This window comes from Lepus europaeus, chromosome 2 (assembly GCF_033115175.1).
Source record: "Lepus europaeus isolate LE1 chromosome 2, mLepTim1.pri, whole genome shotgun sequence".
Taxonomy (NCBI): domain Eukaryota; kingdom Metazoa; phylum Chordata; class Mammalia; order Lagomorpha; family Leporidae; genus Lepus; species Lepus europaeus.
The window spans coordinates 148092636-148116114 of record NC_084828.1 but is presented as its reverse complement, the minus strand read 5'-3'; the positions used below and the strand labels follow the sequence as shown (position 1 = coordinate 148116114).

The 23479-nt window shown below is 42.6% G+C and overlaps 2 protein-coding genes across 6 annotated transcripts in view; one reads left to right on the top strand and one right to left on the bottom strand.

Annotated features, from left to right (window-relative positions):
• Window positions 1-474: 474 nt before the first annotated feature.
• UBA5 (ubiquitin like modifier activating enzyme 5) lies at window positions 475-17518 on the top strand. Of its 3 annotated transcripts, none has more exons than XM_062214669.1 (12): window positions 475-668; window positions 4103-4148; window positions 4260-4349; window positions 7093-7202; window positions 9013-9099; window positions 10324-10408; window positions 11712-11816; window positions 11992-12119; window positions 14585-14720; window positions 14961-15036; window positions 15171-15277; window positions 17317-17518. In XM_062214669.1, the coding sequence occupies exons 1-12, from the start codon at window positions 508-510 to the stop codon at window positions 17398-17400; spliced, it is 1215 nt and encodes a 404-aa protein (XP_062070653.1). In that variant the 5' UTR covers window positions 475-507; the 3' UTR covers window positions 17401-17518. The 3 variants fall into 3 exon arrangements, with proteins under 3 accessions (XP_062070653.1, XP_062070661.1, XP_062070665.1); XM_062214677.1 differs by lacking the exon at window positions 475-668 and adding an exon at window positions 1151-1170; XM_062214681.1 differs by lacking the exons at window positions 475-668; window positions 4103-4148 and having other exon boundaries at window positions 4270-4344.
• A 2304-nt stretch (window positions 17519-19822) lies between these two features.
• Window positions 19823-23479, bottom strand: part of NPHP3 (nephrocystin 3) — a 45804-nt gene continuing 42147 nt past the window's right edge. For all 3 annotated transcript variants that reach the window (XM_062214632.1, XM_062214640.1, XM_062214644.1), the window contains 3 exons: window positions 22038-22163; window positions 21376-21491; window positions 19823-20826 (listed from right to left, as the gene is read on the bottom strand). In XM_062214632.1, coding sequence (XP_062070616.1) covers window positions 20646-20826; window positions 21376-21491; window positions 22038-22163 — 423 coding nt within the window. In that variant the 3' untranslated portion in view covers window positions 19823-20645. The remainder of the gene's footprint in view (window positions 20827-21375; window positions 21492-22037; window positions 22164-23479) is intronic.

Below are 23479 nucleotides of genomic sequence, written 5' to 3'. Positions count from 1 at the left end.
GCCGGGTCCAGCGAGCTTGGGCTCAGGTCTGGAGTGCGGAAAGCGCCCCGTGTATATTCGAATTAAAATTTTCCAGACGAGTTAGCAATCTCTGTTTTAAAAAAAAACCAGAGCTCCTGTAGTCGCTACGGGCAACACTGCAGAGGCGTCTCCCACTCGCACCGGCAGGCGGAAGACCCACGGGGTCCGTCCCAGAAAAGGGCCCGGCAGGGCCTCGAGCCCAGGAATAACAGATCCTGGCGTTTTCGCGGCCTCCAGCTCAGCGCCCAGTCGCGGACTGCTGGCCCAGGGCACGGATAACCGGGGCCTGCTGCGGCCTGGCTGGGCACAGCCAGCGAGGACGGAGGCCGACGGAGGCCGGCTCCCGCCGAGGCGAGTGAGGGCCGCGACGCCCCGGAAGCGTGCGGTGGCGGCTGGACGACGTGGCGGGCTGTGAGGCGCCGGGCGCTTCCGCGGGCCTGCGCGAGCTGGGCGGCGGCCGGCTGCGGGGTCGCGTGCGGCTCCACCATGGCCGAGTCTGTGGAGCGGCTGCAGCAGCGGGTGCAGGAGCTGGAGCGCGAACTGGCCCAGGAGAGAAGCCGGCGCGTCCTTGGGGGCGGCGACGGGGCGGGCGGGCGGGCCCGGATCGAGAAGATGAGTCCCGAAGTGGTGGATTCCAATCCCTACAGGTGAGCTGCGCCGGGAGAGCGGCCCAGACCCGCTGTGGTCCGGAGGGCTCCCGCCCTTTGGGGCTCCCGCCGCTCTTCTCCTGGTCCGGAGTCCCCGTCGCAGACGGGACAGACTGGTCAGAAGATGCCGTCTGTCCTCTCCGAAAAGCCCGAGTGACTCAGCCGTATGCCGTCCCGGGGCCTCTGAGGGCTGTTGTCCAGTTCCTTATGGCCCTCTGGCCTGTTAGTCCGCCTGCTTCCGCGGGAGACATGAACTGCAACACCTGCTACGTGTCAACCTCGAGTTTCCTAAAGCTTTATCAACGCATGTTAAACGGGGCGCGGTTAGCCCTAATCCCAGATGTTAGGGTGCTCCTTAAGGGCCCAGACCATGCGACTTCACCGGGCCCGCCGGCCCCTCTCCTTGCTGCTTTCCTGAAAGTCTTCTCGATTCAGCAGGTGGGATACAGTGCAGTGGTGAGGGAAGGACTCTGCGGACCGACTGCTCCGACTCAGATCCTGAGTACGTTTAAGCAGTTCTGAACCTCTCCAAGTATTTCGTACCTGCAAAATGGGGGTCACAGTAATAGCACCTGTTAGAGCTGTGGGGGTCGAAAAGGCAGTACATATGGAATGCTATGTACATGGTGAGCCTTGTTAGACCATCGCTCGTACACCTGGCAGCAAGCAGCTAGTTGAGCTCTCACTGTGTGCTAAGCACGTTACAGGCAGGTCTACTCACAACTCTGAGACTGCTACTATTGTACCCTCATTAAAATTTTATTTATTTGAAAGGCAGAGACACTGGGACAGAAAGAAGGAGCGATCTTCCCATCTGCTAGTTTATTCCCCAGCTGCGATAGCCAGGGCTGGACCAGGCCAAAGTCTGGAGCCCAGAACTCAGTGTCCCGCGTGGGTGACAGGGACCCAAGTATTTGAACCTTCACCTGCTGCCTCCCAGGGTGCACATTAGCAGTAAGCTGAAACTGGAAGCAGAGCTGGGACTGGAACCCAGGCATACTTATGTGGGATGCAGGCCTCCCAAGCCTCGTCTTAACTGCCCCATTACATAGGTGGGTGCTGTGTCAGATCAGAGATATATAAGTAAGTAATAGGGCCTGGGCTGGCAGTAGGGTTGTCTTAGTTCCAAAATTCACAGAGAACTGTTTTCCCAGGAAAATGAGTGAGCCACTAAGTAGTATGGCTAAAAAACTGGATTATCTTAACGTAGGTGAAATACGGAAGATGCCATTGTTCGTTCTTTTAGAGAGCATGAGAATTTTGATTTTAGAAAAAGGTTTTGGCCGGTTCCGCGGCTCAATAGGCTAATCCTCCGCCTGCAGCGCTGGCACACCGGGTTCTAGTCCCGGTCGGGGCACCAATCCTGTCCCGGTTGCTCCTCTTCCAGTCCAGCTCTCTGCTGTGGCCCAGAAGTGCTCTGGTGGATGGCCCAAGTGCTTGGGCCCTGCACCCGCGTGGGAGACCAGGAGAAGCTCCTGGCTCCTGGCTTCGGATCAGCGCGGTGCGCCGGCTATGGCGGCCATTGAGGGGGTGAACCAACGGAAAAGGAAGACATTTCTCTCTGTCTCTCTCTCTCACTGTCCACTCTACCTGTCAAAAAAAAAAAAAAAAAAGTAAAAAGGTTTTAGGGGCTGGCACGTGGCTTACTTGGTTAATCCTCCCCCTGCGGCGCTGGCATCCCATATGGGCACCAGGTTCTAGTCCTGGTTGCTCCTCTTCCAGTCCAGCTCTTTCCTGTGGCCCAGGAGGGCAGTGGAGGATGGCCCCAGTGCTTGGGCCCCTGCACCCACATGGGAGACCAGGAGGAAGCACCCGGCTCCTGGCTTCCTATCGGCGTAGCTCCAGCAATAGCGGCCATTTGGGGGGTGAACCAACGGAAGGAAGACCTTTCTCTCTCTCTCTCTCTCACTGTCTAACTCTGCCTGGCAAATAAATTTAAAAAAAAAAAAGAAAAGAAAAGAAAAAGCTTTTAGTGATGACATACAAAGCCTCAGTGGAAGTGAGGAATTCACTCTTTTAACTGCAAAGCCAATTTGCAAATAAAATGAAAATTTTTAAAGGTTGAATAAGCGTGAACTGATAACTGTAATCAGAAGTGGTGGAAACTGTTCCATCCGTCATCTTTAAACATTTCTGTTTTACAAATGAGGACTGAAGTTTTCCTTCCAAGAATGAAGACCAAAGGAATGTGGGTTATATATTTAAAGTCATATATCAGATATTATTTTAATTTGACAGTATATAATCACAAAACTTTTCAGAACTCAGTGTAAACACTTAATATTTTCTAACTAATTTGCACTATTTGCCTTTACTAAAATTCCTGTCTAGGAGATGTCAGTTGACACCCCAGGCTGGTCTTTTTCCCTCCGGAGCTTAATAAGTGAATGAGATAGGTAAACATGTGGTTGCAAGTACAGGTATTAAGAATGAAAGGAAGGTACAGGGTAATCAAAAAATATAGGAAGTGAGTTCATGTGTGTTCAACACCATCTTTTTTTTTTTTTTTAATTTATTTTATTTATTTGAAAGAGTTACAGAGAGAGGTAGAGACAGCGAGAGAGATCTTCCATCCTCTGGTTCACTCCCTAGATGACCATAATGGCCGGAGCTGCCACCTATCTGAAGCCAAGAGCCAGGAGCTTCTTCCTGGTCTCCCATGTGGGTGCAGGGGCCCAAGGACTTGGGTCACCTTCTGCTGCTTTCCCAGGCCACAGCAGAGAGCTGGATCGGAAGAGGAGCAGCCGGGACTAGAACCGGCACCCATATGGGCTGCTGGTGTTTCAGGCCAGGGCTTTAACCTGCTGCACCACAATACCAGCCCTGCAACACCATCTTAATTGCATCAAGTGATAGAAAAAAGCAATACAAGGGGACTTCAAAAGATTTGTGGAAAAGAATTAAAAGATGTTTCCTTTGGTGCAAAAAGAAATTGTAAGTCATACATACAAGGGGTGTTGAAAAAGTTCCTGGAAAGTGTGTATTATGAAGAAACTATGCATGGATTTCAAACAAATTTGAACATAATAAATTCAAATTCCATTTTTCCATGAACTTATTGAAATGCCCTCATCTAGAGCCTCTGAACTTCAAAAACCTTTTAATTTGGGAGATCCATCTGGGATCCTGGCTCTGCAGGGTTAGGGTTAGCCTTCTCCACAGCACCGGCTCATTAAGTCTCGATCTTGGCTGCACATTAGAACGTACAAGGGGCTTCAACAAAAAGGAAGTCATTTTTCCCAGGCTCCCCCTAGGAGTGTGCTTGAACATCAGTGTTTTCAAAGCTACCCAGGTAATTTCTTTCTAATGAAGGCCTGCTGAAGGATTCCTGTCCTGTTAAGGATTCCTGTCCTGGTTAAGTTTCAGTGTTTCTCTGATCATTACTGTTCACTAAAAGACTGTAAGCTTTAACACATTGTTTTCTTTGTTTTAAGCCGCCTGATGGCATTGAAACGAATGGGAATTGTGAGTGACTATGAGGTATGATAAACCTTTTCAAGTTTTTAAAGATGATTTCAGTAAATGAGAATAATTTCTGGTGACCTGTTTGATGTTATTAACAAACACATATGAAATTCTGTTCCTTCACAGAAAATCCGGACCTTTGCTGTAGCGATAGTAGGTGTTGGTGGAGTCGGGAGTGTGACTGCGGAGATGCTGACAAGATGTGGCATTGGTAAGGTAAAACATTTCTCTTTGCCTATCACACAAGGAACACGTCACCCCTGGAGTAAATCAGGTACAGATTAGGACCTTTTATTCCTCGTTGCTACTGGTCTGTTAATTTGTGCAGTATGTATTCATATTGTTTTTTCTACCATATCCCTACCCAAACAAATGCCAATATTAGTGTTAATTATATAACGACTATCTAATTGTGTTCAGGAACTTTTTTGTTTGGAGTAATATGAGCAATCTGGGCCTAAGTGTTTTAGATTTAGAAACTTGGCCTTACAGTAGCAGACTGGTCGACTGATGAAGTGTGTGAAAGACTGAAACTAACATTTTGTTGAAAATGTGCTTACACCAGACAGACTAGAAAGCAAGCATATCTTTCTTACTCTGAAATTTGAACTAGACAATGCTCTGGACTTCTTTTGAAGCTCAGACTTTTTTAAACTTTTTTCTAGAGTTGATTTGGTTTGTAGATAGGAAAAGTAGCTTTCTTAAACAGAATATAATCTAGTAATCTGAGATTTATGAAGTCAGGGTCTATGATGTTAGACCCATATGATAGATATACAGTGGTTGAAGCTTTCTACAACTATGTGCCCTTTGGCGTTTTGATAGAGCAAGCATTCTCCACAAAGTTTCAGTACGTTGTTCCACTCCAAATTCTTAAAGTGGTTTCAAAATTGGCAGTCATTTATCAATATAAAAAAGAAAACAAATGTTTATGAAAATTTTAGTATCTTTCAACAGGTTTTAAAAAAAATAGGCCAGAATTGTGTATAGGTGACTCGCATGCCTGGGCTGCCTGACACGGGATATTAGAGACCACGGGGACTAGTGGTTCACGGTGACTCGCATGCCTGGGCTGCCTGACACGGGATATTAGAGATCACGGGGACTAGTGGTTCACAAGTTTGCTTTCAGCCTCGCTTGTGGAGGGCTAGTAGGCATTGCCAGAACCTGCCCTGGTGGTTTGACACTACAGTGTCAGATGCATCTTATTTTCATTTCTACAAGTTCCCAGGTGATTCTGTGTGATGTTAGGCTCTACACTTTGAGAACCTCTAGAACCTTGCCCCTCCAAGTCTGGTGCCTGAAGTAGTAGCATCAGCAGCATCTGGGAGCCTGTGAGAAAAGAAGGCTCTCAGGCTGCACCCTAGACATTACAGAATCCAGTCCTGTGTTTTAACAAGATCCCCAGGTAGGCAAGTACTCCTGTACCTCTAACGAGCTCCCAGTGATGCTGCTAGACCAGGCCCCTACTGATAACAGTAGTTATCAAATGTTGCTAGCACTAGAATCACCTGGGGAGTCTTAGCAAATTCTGATGTCCAGAAGGCTCCACATAATGCATAAATCAGAATCTCTGAGGATGGGACTCAGCCATCTGTATTTTTTAAAACTCTCCAAGTGATCTCAATGTGTAGTCAAGTTTGTAAACTAAGAGCCACGCAGGTGAGTTTCAGGCACTCTTTATTCAATTTTTAAAACAGATAAATCTGAAGCTAAATCATGGGGTGGATAGGGGTCCAGAGCTCTTATCTTAACCCTGAAGGTATCTGGAACCCTTTGAAAGTATCTGGGGTGCGGTCATTGGTGCCGCAGTTAAGTCTCCACTTGGGATGCCTGCCTGTATCAGAGTGCCTGGATTCAATTCCCAGCTCCACTTCAGATTTTAGGGGGCTGCTAATGTGTATCCTACAAGTCAGCAGGTGATAGTCCAAAGAAGAGATGTGGATTGAGTTCCAGGTCTCTGGCCTCACACTGTTGTCTGAACTCCCCAGTTGTTGTGGACTTTTGGGGAGTGAGCCAGAAGTGGAAGAGATTCACCCATGATCTAACACCGCTCATTCTCAAGTTCAGTATTTCTTGCATCTTATTTGTGAACAAGCTATGAAACTCAAATTTTGCTTGGCCTGACCTAATTAAATATTCGTTGAATAAACTTAAACCATGTTTTGGAGTAGAGTTAGAAAATGATCATAGATGGTATAAGTGAGGTCTTTATTAACCTAAGTGTTAAGGGTTATCTGATGTTATGGTCTGGCTTAAGTTTTTTGTTTTTTAGTTTCTAGATTGAGAAGAAAATCCAATTTTTGTTTTTATTTTTAAAATTAGCGTGCTGAGAATTGTATTACAAGTTCACTGAATTTTAAATCAGGAAGGAACCTTGGAAATCCCTAGTTTTAACGAGATCTTCCTGATAAGAAATGTGATCTCACTGTTTAAAATTGTTTGGTAATTTTATTTGGAATAATGTTTTAGCCAGGGCATTGTGTCATATAGTGCCATACTCACAGGAGTCAGGTTATACTACAATTTTAAGTTTACAGCATTTGTCTGTATCTTATATAAATATTCCATTCATCCAACAAATTCTTAGCTTTTAACAACAGATTGGTATGGGTAGGATTTGGGCACAAATTCTAGAAACTGATGGAACAGAACATTAAGTTCTCAGTGAGTCACGTTAGAGGCATCACAGCATTATTTAGAGTGCAGATGCTGGACTGAGAATGCCTGAATGTGGTGCTGTTCTTACTTGATAGTAGCCGAGTGGCCATCAGGCACATGCCCTAATTGCCTCATCTTCAAAATGAGGATAATAAATAATAATACTGCGTATTTACCTCATGTGTGCATTACGTGAACCCAGCTGTTCCAGCAGATGTATAAAGTCCACTGGGTTAGTCTTTGATATTTTTGGTTTTATGATATGGTTTTCATTGAAATACCACTATTTTCATTTTAGTTGCTACTCTTTGACTATGACAAGGTGGAACTGGCCAATATGAATAGACTTTTCTTCCAGCCTCATCAAGCAGGATTAAGTAAAGTTCAAGCAGCAGAACATACTTTGAGGTAAATGGAATAACAAAGATCATATTCAGTGGATTCTTATTTTGTGTACTTGGTATGAATTAACCTAATATACAATGGGCCTGAATTTTTTTATATAAAAATGGAGATACCATTTATATAGAGAATTCCCTTACTATTTGCACATTGGTTGACAAGCTCTTTTTTTTTAAGATTTATTAATTTTTTCGAAAGAGTTCGAGAGGAGGAGAGGCAGATCTTCCATCTGCTGGTTCAATCCCTAAATGGCTGCAACGGCCCAGGCTGAGCCAGGCTGAAGCCAGGAGCTCTCCATCTGGGTCTCCAACATGGGTACAGGTGCCCAAGCACGTGGGCCATCTTCCACTGCTTTTCCAGGCATGTTAGCGGGAAGCTGGAATGGAAGTGGAACACCCAGGACTCAAACCAGCACCCGTATGGGATGCTGGCGTTACAGGCAACACTTTATTCACTACACCACATTGCCAGCCTCTGACAAAAGTTCTCCTTATGAAGCTAGATGGTAGATGCTTTAATCTTTGAGGGCCAAAGGGTTTCTGTTGCAAGTGTTCAGCATGGAGCTGTAATGTGATTGTAGCCATAGATAACACAAAAATGAATGAGCATGTCTGCTCCAATAGAACTTTATTTTTAGATTCCAAAATTTAAATTTCATCTAATTTTCATATATGATGAAATAGTTTCTCTTTTGATTTTTCTCTCAACCTTTTAAAAATGTAAAAGCCATTCTTAGCATGAAAGTTGCACAAAAACAGGCACTAGGCCAAATTTGGCCCACAGGCAAGCTTGTCAATCCCTACTCTAGGAACTTTCTCTGTGGCCCAAACACATTTCTGCTGAATTGAATAAGGAACAAAGAAGTTCTTCTGCCAGAAAGAGTCAGAGCTACCTGAAGTGGTGCAGGTTTAATTCCCTGCATGTAAATTGATTGACCTGAGTTAGCATGGGAGACTTTTTTTTTTTTTTTAAGATTTATTTATTTGGAAGTCAGAGGTACAGAGAGAGAGAGAGAGGAAGAGATAGACACATCTTCCATCTGCTGTTTTACTCCTGACACAGCCGCAATGGCCAGGGCTGGGCCAGGCTGCAGCCAGGATCCTGGAGCTTTTTCCAGGTCTCCCACATGGCTGCAGAGTCCCAAGCACTTGGGTCAGCTTCTGCTTTCCCTAGCATATTAGCAGGGAGCTGGATCATAAGCAGAGCAGCCAGGACTCAAACCAGTGTCCATGTGGGATGCTGGCACTGCAGATGGCAGCTTAAGCTGCTGCACCACAGCACTGGCCCCTTACCTTTTTTTTTTTTTTTTAAAGATTTTATTTATTTATTTGAAAGAGTTACAGAGAGAGAGAGAGAGAGAGAGACAGATAAAGATCTTCCATCTACTGGTTCATTCCCCAAATGGCCGCAACAGCCCAGGGCTGGGTCAGACCAGAGCCAAAAGCCTCATTTTCATCTCCGATATGGGTGCAGAAACCCAAAGACTTAGCTGTCTTCTTCTGCCTTCCCAGGTGCATTAGCAGGGAGCTGGATCAGAAGTGGAGCATCCAGGACTTGAACTGGTGCCCATATAGGATGCTGGCATTGCAGGGGTGGGAAGTTTTTATAAAATTCTTACAACAATCTATTCATTTTTGAACCTGGTCCTTAAGGACAGGCAAAGAGGCAGAAAGAGGACTTTAAAATTTCTTTGAATCACTTGAATTCCACTTCTTTAATGTGTGTTCATTGTTCTTTAATTCTTTCAACCCTTTTTTCCTTTTTTTTCTTATTATTTCTGCTGATAGTCTGTAATCATTCCCTTTTTCCCACTTAGGAACATTAATCCTGATGTTCTTTTTGAAGTACACAACTACAATATAACCACAGTGGAAAACTTTCAACATTTCATGGATAGAATAAGGTAAAATTTTTATTTATAGGTATTTTGCACAGTATCCAGGTCAGCTAAGCAAGCATTACTAGAAAATCTATTATTAGAAAACTTAATTCAGTGAATTGCCAGATTGATATATACCTTCCAGTTTTGTTTTATTTTGTTTTCAAAGATTTTATTTATTTATTTGAAAGGTAGAGTTACAAACAGAGAGGGAGAGAGAAATGTCTTCCATCCACTGGTTTACTCCCCAAATGGCTGCAATGGCCTGAGCTGCGCCAATCTGAAGCCAGGATCCAAGAGCTTCTTCTGGGTCTCCCACACTGTGCAGGGGCCCAAGCACCTGGGCCATCTTCTGCTTTCCCAGGCCATCAGCAGAGAACTGGATCAGAACAGAAGCAGCCAGGACTAGAACCAGCGCCTATATGGGTTGCTGGCATTGGCAGAGGATTAACCTACTGTGCCACAGCACCAGCCCCTACCTTCCTGTTTTTAAAAATAGTATTCTTTGTATAATTTTTATGTATTAGGAGCTGAGTAAAAGGTGAACAGTTGACATAGCAGTTAAGATGCTGTTCTAGATCATTTCACATCAGAGTGCTTGGGTTCAATTCCTGCCTCTACTCTGATTCTAGCTTTCTGCCTGTGCAAACCCTGGAAGGCAGTGGTGATGACTCAAATAGTTGAGTTCCCTTCCTGCTCCTGGCTTTGGCCCTCTGACCATTGTGGACAGCTGGGGAGTGAACCAGTGGGTGGGAGCTCTGTCTACCCCTCTCTGCCACTCTACAACAACAACAGAAGTATATATTGTCCAAGACAGACAACCCAAAAAAGTTAAAAATGAGGGGAAAATCCTCGAAAATTCAGTAATGTATGAGGAATTCCATGTTCTAGACTATATTTCTATGTGAAAACGGTATTCTTCAGACTGTCAGAACACTACTGAAATAATGAATTGCATTCAGTTAGCTTTTATTACATTTCTGTTTGTTGGAAAGCATGACTTAAGTCTGTGAAAGCTGATGAGGGAAAGGTCACTGTTGTGAACAGACTGTACTCCTTCCCCCTTGCACTGCCTGGACAAGTGCTGCCCCAGGACCGCTGATAGTCACTCATATACAGTGTCTGCAAGGTCTTTACTGTTAAGTGCTGTTATAATTACATTCTGACATTTAATGAGGAAAGAAATAAAGCCTAATTACAATGTATTTTCTGTCTTTTTTTAAAAACATATTTCCTTTCTTTGACCAGTAATGGCGGATTAGAAGAAGGAAAACCTGTTGATCTAGTTCTTAGCTGTGTGGACAATTTTGAAGCTCGAATGACAATAAATACAGTGAGTATTCCTGTTGTGTAAGGCATTATACTCATGGATTTATCTATTATATTGCTATCAATATGATATTCTAAAAGCCCCATTCTAAAAAAAACTTCTGAATTTAAACTCTTTCATGTTCTCTTAGCCCACATTTAAAATTTAGTCTATGGGGTTGGTGTTATGCTGTAGCAAGTAAAGCCACTGCCTGTGATGCCGGCATCACTTAAGGTTGCTGGTTCAAGTCCCGGCTGCTCCACCTCTGATCCAGCTCCCTACTAATGGCCCAGGAAAAGCAGCAGAACATGGCCCAAGTGCTTGGGCCCCTGCTGCCCATGTGGGAGACCCAGAAGGAGCTCCTGGCTCTTGGCTTTGGCAAGGGTTCAGCCCTGGGCGTTGTGGCTGTCTAGGGAGTGAACCAGTATATAGAAGATCTGTCTCTCCCTCTCTCTGTGTAACTCTTTCAAAATAAATAAATAAATCTTTAAATAAAATAAAATAAAATTTATTCTAATAATTGTGGACTGTCTAGCCTTGCTAGACATTACATACATTACAGTATCCTACTCTCTTTTTACCGGTATAGAAAACCATAAGCCAGCAAATCCTTGTAATGTATTGTTTTTAAAGTAAATATTTTATAACATTTATTCTTGGTCAGCGTTGCTTTTAACTTTTGTTGCTTTATCTTCTAAATGTCTAAATGTATGTAAATTGCTTAAAGATGGTTTCTCAAAAATAAATGTTTTCTTTTGAATATTTGTTTTAAACTTTCTTGGCATATTGTTGTCTCAGATTTTTTTTGAAGTGGATTTTTAAATTCGTCTGACAAGAAGTCCAATAAGCTATGATTTAGTTTAATAAATACTAAGTCTTGAATACTGTCAGTTTATTTTTTTCTTCTGTTTTTTAAAGACTCATTTATTAGAAATGCAGATACAGAGAAAGAAGGTGAAAGAGAGAGAGAGATCCTCTATCTGCTAGTTCATTTCCCAAATGGCTGCTTCGGCCTGGCCCAGGCCAAAGCCAGGAGTTTCCACTGGGTCTCCCATGTGGGTTTCAGGGACCTAGGGACTTGTGCCATCTTCCGCTGCTCTCCCAGGCACAACAGCTGGGAGCTGGATTGGAATTGGAGCTCATGTGGTACCAGAACTGCAGGTGGCAGCCTCGCCACTGCACGACAACACCAGCTCCCATTTTACTCCCTAAGTAGAATGTGGTGAATGCCAAGGAATGCCGTATTTACAGCTTTCCTCTTTTATTCTGGTCAGCTAAAGCCCTCAGTTTTTATAGTAAATTAATTTCTGTCCTTTTTATTTGTAAGGCTTGTAATGAACTTGGACAAACATGGATGGAATCTGGGGTCAGTGAAAATGCAGTTTCCGGGCACATACAGCTCATCATTCCTGGAGAATCAGCTTGCTTTGCGGTATGCATTATTTGGGATTGTTTTACTGTTAGGTAGTTGAGTTCCAGGGACATTGAAAATATATTACAATTCAAAGGAAAAGCAAACTTCAGTGAGATTGAATACTATTTGGAACATCTCATGCTTTTTGGCTATGTATTTTGAAATGTGTTTTCTTTATTTTTGTCTTATATAGTGTGCACCACCTCTTGTAGTTGCTGCAAATATCGATGAAAAAACTCTGAAACGAGAAGGTGTCTGTGCAGCTAGTCTTCCTACCACTATGGGAGTAGTGGCTGGGATCCTGGTACAAAACGTGTTAAAGTGAGTGAGGGCTAATTTTTCTGAATAGTCCTATATGCTTTTGATATAAATATTTCATGAAACATTTTAAAAATTGACATTACCAATAATTAGTGTTTTAGAATGTACACTGTTTTAAACATTTTATATATTTATATAATAAATGTTTTATAGATGTAAGTTACATATGTGTATATTTTCATATGTGTGCTTTTATGTACAAGGGTACTTTAGTAAGTTCATGGTAGATGTATATTATGAAAAAAGTAGATTTCAAAATATTTTTGCATCAAAAGTTAACTTTAAAATTTTTTATAAGGTTAAAAATTTGAGAGGCAGACAGAAAGATATAGATAAAGAGTTCAAATCTTATGGTTAATTTCCAAATGCCTAGAATGGCCAGAGCTGGGCCAAGCCAAAGCCAGGAACTGGGAACTCAGTAGTCTCCCATGTGTGTGGGAAGAACCCAATTATCTGAGCCATGACCAGCTGCCTACTAGCGTGTGTACTTGCAGGAAACTGGAATTGAGAGCAGAGCTGGGACTGGAAGCCAGGCACTCTGATATGGGTTGGGGGTTTCCCAGGCAGCATTGTAACAGCTACAAATGCCTACCCCTAAGTGCATGTTTTCATTCCACTGTCATGAACTTTTGAATATCTTTGCATATGTGTACTTTTAATTTACATATATAGGTAAATGTTAATTTTTCATAACACACATGTATATTTATATATGAATGTCAGTTATCCCCTGCATTTAGAATCTTGCTAAATGGCACAGTGATACTTGTATGTTTACAAGTATTTTATGAAGCATTCATCAAATGATGCAGATCTCTGCAGGTTTGACTAGTGGATGGAGACTGAGGCGTAGACATTTGTTTCCTTATCTAACATATCTTGTGATTAAACATTAATTAGGGTTAATACCTCTGCTATCCAAAAACAGGTATCTAGCAATTTCACTTTTTAACCATAGCTAAAACAAGGAAAAAGGTTTCTTTGCAGGTAAAAAAAAAATTTTAAGGTTTTATTTATTTATTTGAAAAAGAGAGAGAGAGAGAGCTTCCATCTGCTGGTTCTCTCCCCAGATGGCCACAATGGCCACAGCTGAGCCAGGTCGAAGCCAGGAGCCAGGAGATTCTTCCAGGTCTCTATGTGGATGGCAGGGGCCCACATACTTGAACCATCTTCCACTGCTTTTTCCAGACATTCAGCAGGGAGCTAGATTGGAAGTGGAGCAACCAGGCCACAAACCAGTGCCCATATAGGATGCCAGCGTGGCAGGTGGCTGCTTTACCCACTATGCTACAATGCTAGCCCCTGCAGGTAAAAATTATGTAAAAGAGCTCATTTTATTAAAGTAGAGCTGCTTTAGGTGTTTCCTTACTCAGGCCATTTTTTCTCTCTCTTTACAACTTTAGTAAGCTTAGTTGTATTTCCTAAGCTTCCAATTTATTATAAGAACTGCAGAATGTAAGCGGGCCCCCTGATACAGTGAGTGATGGCAAAGCCATTGTAAAAAGCATACATAACATACAGTCTAAACCTAAAGAGCAAATAGCCTATGCAGACTCCAGTAGGCCCTGCCTAAATGGAACACTTTGCAGGGCAGTACCAAAAAGGAAAAAGCCTTCTCTTAGGGCTGTCATATTTATCCAGCCCTCTATTGCTGGACATTTAGGCTGCTTACAAGTTTATTAACAGGGCTGCAGAAAACAGCTCACATGTTTCTTTTTTTTTTTTTTTTTTTTTTTTTTTTTTTTTGACAGAGTTATAGACAGAGAGAGAGAGAGAAAGGTCTTCCTTCCGTTGGTTCACTCCCCAAAATGGCCACCACGGCCAGCGCTGCGCCGATCTGAAGCCAGGAGCCAGGTGCTTCCTCCTGGTCTCCCATGTGGGTGCAGGGCCCAAGCACTTGGGCCATCCTCCACTGCCCTCCCGGGCCACAGCAGAGAGCTAGACTGGAAGAGGAGCTACTGGGACTAGAACCCAGTGCCCATATGGGTTGCCGGCACCGCAGGCAGAGCCAAGTGAGCCACGGTGCCAGCCCCACATGTTTCTTTGAGTACTGGATTTCTGTTATAGAATGAATTTTTTAAGTGGGATTGAGTTTATGCAGTATTTATTTTGACAGATATTACTGCATTTCTCTTCTAAAAGTATTGTGCATTTGCATGATAGTGTAGGAGTACCTGTTCACCCATTCCTTTGATAACATTGGCTGTCCTCTAATTCTTCAACCTGTCAGTCTGATAAGCAAAAAAATTTAAAAAATGGAAGTTTCCTCTTAATTTAACATTTGTAAAAAGGGTTGAGCACTTGTATTTTTCAGCAGATAATCTGCTAGTAATCTTTATCTTTCCTAGTTACAGGGAGCATGCATATTACTAAAATCATGACCTAGTCCATCTCGTTTTTTAAAAATTTCATTATTTCCAGTACTTTCATGGTTTTATTTAATTCTATTTTGATTTTTTTTCTAGGTTTCTGTTAAAGTTTGGTACAGTTAGTTTTTACCTTGGATACAATGCAATGCAGGACTTTTTCCCTACGATGTCCATGAAGCCAAATCCCCAGTGTGATGACAGAAATTGCAGGAAGCAGCAGGAAGAATATAAGGTGTGTGTCAATCTGTCATAATGGATGAGGGATCCCATTGCATAGATCAGTGATTTGGGGAATAGATCCAAACGGGTTTGGAATACAAGATGAATGGATTCTAGATTTTTATATTTTTAATTTATTCACCACACTTAAAAATGGAAGTCTTTTCTTGTTTTTGGTGAGATAAAAAGTATGTCTGGATTTTTAAGTAACCAAGAATGAGTAAAACGCTGTGACGCTGTTTGGTTTCTACAGAGAAAGGAAGCAGCACTGCCCAAGCAGGATGTCGTTCAAGAAGAGGAGGAAATAATACATGAGGATAATGAATGGGGTAGGAATTCTTCTGTACACTGAAGTGGCAGCAGAAAACATGTTATGGCAGGGACTATTGTACAGATTTTGAATAATGACTGCTTGGTAATAAATTCATTAAGGGTTATAATAGGATAAACTTTAACTTTATAGGTATTGAGCTGGTATCGGAGGTTTCAGAAGAGGAACTGAAAAATTCTTCAGGTCCAGTTCCTGACCTACCTGAAGGAATTACAGTGGCGTATACAGTTCCAAAACAGGTACTTCTAATAGCTGATTTACTTGTAAGTGAATACCGTGGAAGAGAAAACGTGTTTCACCTCCATCCTATTTTGTAATGTACTGTTTCTTGTTTTAGATATTTTTACACAATAGGCATTAAGATGTGAGAAAAGAGAAGGGTATTCAGTGTTCACATGGAGATACGCAGTTATAGTTATAAAATGTAGTTATAAAATGGTTTTGTGTACTCATTAATGGATCAAGTATAATAGATTTTTAAATTTGAGATGCACACAGAACAAGGGAGCTCCCATCTTGAGGTTTTACTCCTAAATGCCTGCAGCAGCCCCTAGCTGGGGCTGAAGCTTCAAGCCAAGAACTCTATCCAGGTCTCCTACATAGGGGAGGAACCCAATCTCTTGAGCCATCACTGCTGGCCTCCCTTGGGATATGCATTAGCACACTGGGTGCCACTGAACATTTGCTAAAGGAATTCAAGAACAGGGATCAGCCTCCATGACACCACCCTCACGAGTCAGTGGAGAGACCACTCCACCAATCGAGGTCCTCATCCCAGCTGTCTGTGAGCAGATGGCATCACTAATTCGCTGGCTCCGGTCTGGATTGGAGAAACTGGGAAGGGGGCGCGGCCTCACCCTCCAGGCTCCATAACACCCCATCCCTTACCCCAGCCAACCAGAAAACACCATGAGGCAGCCAAGGTTAAGTACAGTCTTATTGCTTTGTTATATTATATACATCCAAAACTTGACAGTAAAATATTCCTCCGTGTTACAGAAAAGATATTAAGGCTTTCTATTATTTACATTAAACAAGCAAGCAAATAAAAAAAAAGCCACACTTTTCCTGACACAGCCTGGCCACGGGGAACGCCGTATCCCCATCCACATGACTAAGAACTTTTGCAGGAATGTGCAAACAGCCTCACACCGGAAACCTTGGGTCTGGCTGGAGTCACAGGGGCTGGGTGCTGGAGGGCAAACGGGAGAGGGGCAGAGGGTCCCAGACAGGAGACTGTAGCCTCTCCCCACAGGGTCCTCTCCCCAGACTGCCCCAGGGGTCCTTGTTGAGCTTGGCTATCCTTGTGTAGATAAGGCTGGGCTCAAGGTGGTGGCTATCCGCTCCCCCAACCCCACCCCTGGCCTCCAGGGTCAGTGTGCAGCAAGTCAGTTTCCAGGGACACTGGGTGTGTCTGGGGGCTCCCTACACCGCTGGAAGCAGACAGGAGGACAGAGGTGGCTCGGTGCCCCTAGCGCCAGCCACACTGCAGGCTGCCCTGCAGGGCGGGAGTGGGCGGGGTTCCCTCTGTTGCAGCCAGGCTTGGCAGGCAGTGCAGCTCAGGTGGCTGGGCAGGGGCCGAGGAAAGGAAAGGAGAAAGTGGCTCAAGTATTCAGTGTCACAAGAGATGGGCTGGGAGTGCACAGCCCCAGTCCAGGAGACACCTCTGCACCTGGGGAGCCAGGGGGGAAGGCTGGAGTTTGACAGATGGCTTCAGTTCGGACTGGGGGAGGTCAGTCCGATGGTGGCTAGAAGTCACTTGATCTTTGGCCCCACTTCATGTCATCTGCCTGTGGCTCTTGCCGGCCAGGGCCTGGATGAGGTCCTGCAGGCATCGCCAGAAGCCCAGCTTCTCCAGGGGATAGTTGAGCCAGCCTGTGGTGATGCAGAAGTAGTTTTACTGGGTGAGACGGGGTGGATGGAGGCCAGAACTGAACCCAGGTACTCCAGAACAGGCATCTTAAACACAAGGCCAAATGCCCACCCAAATAGAACAGATTTTAATTAAATGAAGGCATTTTTTATATTGATTTATGTTGTGGCTTTAGCCACAATTCCATTTAAAAACACTTAAGCACAGGTGCCAATGTTAAAATTATTGCTTACAAATTAAAAAACTAGTAAGGAAAGAACTTTCTCCTAAAACTCAGAAGGGGCATTTATTACAGAACATTTATCTCATAAATTAGTGTGACTAAAGCTTACTGTTTATATATTCCTAAGCACTAAGAATTTCATATGGTTATTTTTTCCCTGTATTTCCCTCATTTGTTATTAGCAAGAAGATGCTGAACCTGCAGTAACAGTGGAAGATTCTGGTGAAAGCTTGGAGGAACTCATGGCCAAAATGAAGAATATGTAAATAATGGACTGGCTTGTATTCTATTTCTGGTATTTAAGCCTATTCCCTTGAAATTAAAAATATTTTCCCTTAAACTAATAAAAATTAGGGCAACATTAACTGATGTATATAATCTTCACTGAATTGTTATACTCAACTGAAAATACTATTATCAAGCCCCCCCTTTCCAACTAAGTAACACTTCCATAATGTTTCATTCCAGTAAGAAAACGCCAAGAGTCTACTGTGGGCAATTATAAATTGAAAACAGCTGTTGAAATGTTTTAGCCTTTGGGAGGGGAAAAGACCAGTGTGACCCATTGATCCCCTGCGGCCTTTTGCCTGAGGACAGAACAGTAAGGTAGGGCAAGCACAGGGAGGACAGAGGTGCACTCCCCTGACTGGCGCTGCTTGGAATTGCTACCCCTAACTTGACCAACAATGAATTTAAAAGTTAACCTATAAAAACATCCTCTCAAAGGTTTCCTGAAGGGAGACAAGCCTATAAATCCGTCCATTATTTATTTCATATAAGACAAAGGCAGATAAAAAGCAGCTGTCTTCACAGATATTCAGATTGTATTTCATTGTGCAGACCCGATCCCTGTGCACTCCTGAAGGATGAGGCCTAAGTGTAGGCTGAGACTGCAGAAATCGCACCTGTCAGACAGGGTCCCCCGAGACTTCACTTAAATTCAGTGGCAAGGTTGGGTCTTCACAGTGGGCATAAAAGAAGAACTCTAAATTGCTTCTTCAGTGACTGAAGTATATTTATTTGTTCACTAGAAGAGTATCATTATCCATGATTGTGACCACAATCTGTAAACTGACAAACTTTTTCTTTGAAGTATTGCATATGAATAAGGCATCCTAGTGATTTGGAGTCCAATAAATGACATGCAGGTGTATCCATTACCAGTCGGCTTTTTCTATGCTAATCTTTTTTTTTTTAATTATTTTTATTTATTTGAAAGATTTACAGAGAGAGGTAGAGAGGTCTTCCATCCACTGGTTCAGTCCCCAGATGGCCGCAACGGCTGGAGCTGCACCCATCCGAAGCTAGGAGCCAGGAGCTTCTTCCAGGTTTCCCACATGGGTGCAGGGGCCCAAGGACTTGGGCCATCTTCTACTGTTTTCCCAGGCCACAAGCAGAGAGCTGGATTGGAAGATGAGCAGCCGGGACTAGAACCGGCGCCCAGGGCTTTAACCCACTGCGCCACAGCACCGGCCCTTATGCTAATCTCTTATTCTGATGATTCTTACTTTGAAGATATTAATATCCATGCTGATCTCTAGGGGGAAAATGTTAGTGAAAAACTAAAAGTACATTTCCCATTTTAAGATCTGAAAATTAGTTTCAGAAAGTCTCAAATATGTTCAGTGTATTAGTTTTGAGATTCTAGGACTGTACTGTTAATTCTTACGTTTCAAGTGAATTCAGTAAAGAGGGGGGTAGTTTTTCTAGCCTTGAAACTTATATTTCCTGGTTAAGTCTTCTACCATTTTAAAATGGTGTGTTGAAATATAACTTTTCTAGTTGCTTAGAGATGCTTTGAATTTCCAAAACGAAATGCAGTCTTTCTGAATAATGAAATCTCCGACACACAAATCTGGTAAGGTTTTACATACAAAATTCTGTGTTCTGTTTTAACTTGGTACTGCAGCACTGCTGGTATCTTACACTGCACCCAGATCATTACTCAGTTTTTTTGTGCAATATTTTTCATTAAAGATGACTGGGTTATTTTACCAGGGAAGAAAAATCTATTAACAGGCATTTGTTGCTACCTGAAGTGCCCGCTTGACAGTCTGCATGCCATGGAAACCTTTCTAAGTAGGCAGCTACTTCTAGAATAAAGCCCTCATGTTTGACTAGGCTTGTAAATACTGGTGATTCTAATGCGAAAAATGGAAAAGCAGCCTCCAAATTGCCTTAGCACAGAGACGAGTTATAGATGACAAGTCATTCAACTTTGGTAATCGACTTACAGTCCTACTCAATGTTTTTAAGTAGTAAAGAAAATATGTTCCTATTTTATCTTTTTAGGGTTTTTTTCCTCTTGAACTTCTCTCAAAAAGGATAAGCAGGATGCTCATTTTTTTCAAGATCCTGCCTAACTTACCACTGACATGCTCAGAATTAGGCCATTGCTTCACAAGCATATGAATCCCCTGAGAGCCTGGCTAAGATGCACATGCTGATTAGCAGGGCTGGAGACAACCCTGAGAGTCTGGATTTTTCATAAACCCCAGGTGGTGGTGATATGGTTTGGGCAGCACCCTGTGAATATTAACCAAAACCCTACAGAGTTCTTCAAGTGGGACAAACTATTCAGGGGATATTAAAACCATTCACCTCTTATTTTGTTCAGAGTATTTCTGAAATAATTATGCAAAATATAACCTTTTATAAATCAGAGTGGGGAACAGAGAACTTGGAATTGCACTTTATTTTAAATAGCAAAGTATAGTTATTACATCTTTCATCTTTATAATACATGTTGAAATCTTACACATATTAACATTGATTTTATGTATAAATAATATAAAAGGTATAAAACAGTATCCAAACTGTGGCAATACTTATACAACTGTAAAAAATATTTAGCTTTCAATATAAAAGTACCAGACTAATTTGAGTTTGAGGTAAAGGAGACAGATTTAGGCCACTTAAGAGAGTGGAGGAGAATGTTAGGTCCATATTTTGGGACAGGTCAAATCTATAGAGCCTGCCCTGGTGTGGCTGTTGTCTGTGGGGCTGGGCCAGTGCATGCACAGTGAGCACAGAAAGCAGAGTTGATCTTCATCTGTTGACAGAATAAAAAAAAAAAGCAATCCCGAATGCCATGAGCAATTTATTTCACTGAAAACAATTCACACCTTCCTAAACATTCTCTCTTTAAATCCTTGAAACTCTTTGAGGTAGAGAATTGTGTCAGACTACTGCTGAGAAACAAAGACGTGGCTAAAGGAGCTTGAGGAGCCGTGCATGGATTCTGACTCCGTGTGAAACTGCGCAGCGAGAGATGCAGGCCTCAGGCCTCACGCCTCACTGCTGGTCAGCATGCGGGGCTAGCGTCTGCGTCCTTGGATCTCACACAGTAGGGAAGTCAGACACAAACCCAACTCACGCTTAACACAGAGTCCCGTGCAATTTCACACAAAGTCACTAGCACAAATAAATACTGTTGACATTTTTGTTTTACAATGTGCCAAATGTTTTTTTCATCCTAAGTTACATTTGCAAAGGGCTGTGATTTCTGCCGTTACTTCTGGCCTTGATGGATGAAAACGTGAGGCGAGTGAGCTGTTTTTAAGCTGAGGGTGTCTCCACTCGACGAATGTCGCGAAGGAGCTTTTCCACCCAAGAGTGATGTTTCTGCTTCTTTTATTTCCATAGCCCGTTTGTAGAGCTCAGCAGCTTTTTCGAAATCCCCTTCTTCATAGCTTCGAGAAGGAAACAATTTAAAATGAAACTGTGACCTCTTTAACAATTTTAAATGCCCTTATGAGATAAAGCTGTGGGTAACGGCTCCATGTCCCCTTTTCCCAGTGTGTTCACTGGGGCAGACCAATAAAATGGAATTCTCAAAAACTTCCCTCTGCACAGTGTGACACCCCAGTGTCTCACGCACGCCAGGAAGATGACCATGTTGTAATGGATGAAGTGGGAGTGGATCCCAAGACAAAAGCAAACACAAAACTCTACAAATAATGGTAAATCTGCCCTGAGGACAGCAAATTGCTCAGATCACCCCAGAGCCAGTTAGCTACAAATCTCATCCTTTGCTGTCTGCTGTGACAGGTGCCGCTGCAAACCTACGTCATGCAGCCCTCGTTTCCCTCCCATAGACTGCTTTAGAATCAGAGGAGATCAGCAAAAAATGCCTTCCTCCCTCCAGGAAAAAAACAGGCCCAGCAATAAATATTTCTGCTGATGAGTCAAGACTCTTTTTAATGCATCAGGCTGCAGGAAGAACATGAAGAAATTCTTACCTAAGCACAGCTAAATTTTTTAATGTTTCTCCAACTCGAGGATGCATCCGACCCAAGCTATCTTCATAGATCTTTAACGCTCTTTCGTATAATGGCAAGGCTTCCTTGTGTCTTTTCTTATTAAGAAAAAGTAATACTCATTTAACACACTGAGTTTCTAAGGTTAGTATTAGCATATCCTACACTTAGCTGGCCAACCTACGTTGGCAAGCACATTTAAAATGTTAAGTCTCCTAAAGGATACAAGTAAACATTAAGTTATGAATAATAAAAATGAGAGAAGCAACATAAAATCAGAAGCCTGTTTTAAGTCTGGCTTGGTAAGTGTTTAACCCAATAAAATAAGCACAAACCTAATCCTTGCCCAGTGGGTACTACAGTCTCATTCGGTAACAGGCAAATGCTACAGGCTTAAAGACAGAAGAGGGAATCTCTGGAACTTAAAAAAAAATTAAGCCTATGTTCTGAACCAACCAGTTGGTGTTTTACACCCAGAGGGACTGACCACCTTACTACTCTAACTTTGAGAATTTATTCAAGTATTAAAAAGGAGGCATTAGTAGTCATCTGTAATCAGTTTGTACTGTGCTGCACCTACCTCACACCTATATTTTATGCCTTAAAGTCATTCTTTTATAAAGAGTTACAACGTGGGGACTTACCATTTGGCTGTAAAGAACTGCTAAGTTCACCAAGGCAGTGGCTACACTAGGGTGCTTAGGACCAAAAGATTTCTGTCGAATTTCAACAGCCAATTCATACAAAGGTACAGCTTTGTCCAGTTTTCCCTATAAAAACAAAAGTATAATCAATACTAGTGATCAGAGCTTTTCTAATAAATAGAATTTTACATTCAAAATAATTTTGTGGAAAAAAGTTTATAGATAAGTGACAATCTAGTACAGTATGTAGGTAAGGTGACATTGATTATAGAAACACATTCTTTGATAATGTGGAAAGTCCTTTAGGATCACCTATTAGTACCCACTGTTTCTAGTATATACCAATTAGAGTAACTTTGCTACTGCAAGATGGCATCAAAGGGGCAGGTGCTGTAGCGCAGTAAACTAATCCTCCACCTGTAGCACTGGCATCCCATACAGGCACCAGTCCTGGCTGCTCCTCTTCTGTTCCAGCTCACTACTTAATGGCCTGGGAAAGCAGTGGAGGATGGCCCAAGTGCTTGGGCCCTTGCACCTGCCTGGGAGACCCAGAAGAAGCTCCTGGCTCCTAGCTTCGGATTGCCCAGCTTTGGACATTGCAGCCATTTGTGAAGTGAACCAAGGGATGGTTCTCCCTCTCTCTCTGTAACTCTACCTCTCAAATAAATAAAATCCATATATATATATATATATATATATATATATATATACACACACATACATATATATATACATATTATATATACATATATAAAAGATGGCATGAAACTACAAACTGATTTCCAACCAAGTTCCTTCCAGATTTTCCAAATTATTTCCCTTTATTTGAAAGTTGGGGAGAAATAGCAACAATGTATCCTTACTATAACAGCTTCAGTGAGGGACAGCCAGCAAGGGTCCCCCACACACAGCAGACTCCATGCAGCTCTGAAGCTGCACCAAGTGACAGCAGACTTCTCAGGCATTGTTTTGCAGAGCAGATAAAAAATTTCCATACTTCACTCTCATGGCAAAGAATGGTTGCATTTAATTGTAGGCAAAGTCAAGACACGAATAAAAATGCTCATTTAATCAACTAAAACACCTCCCAGAGCACTGGCACTGTGTGACTTGTTACATCTGTGGTTGCTTTCACAACAAACATAATAGCAGTGGGACTGCAGAACTGAAATGCAGGAAGATTAAACTAGGATGCTGATGAACACACTTGTATTTGGAATGTATTTTAACAAAACTCAACCAATGTCTTCATTAAGCCTCAAATAGTTTCTTGAAATGTTCTACTCAATTATATGTTAAAAAATAAATCCTTACAATTTGAAAGTTCATATAAAAGACATCTATCCTTCAGAAGACACCGAACTTGCTGGCTTATTATAAAACACATGTGAGCAGAGCCGGTGCTGTGGCCTAGTAGGTAAAGCTACTGCCTGCAGTGCCGG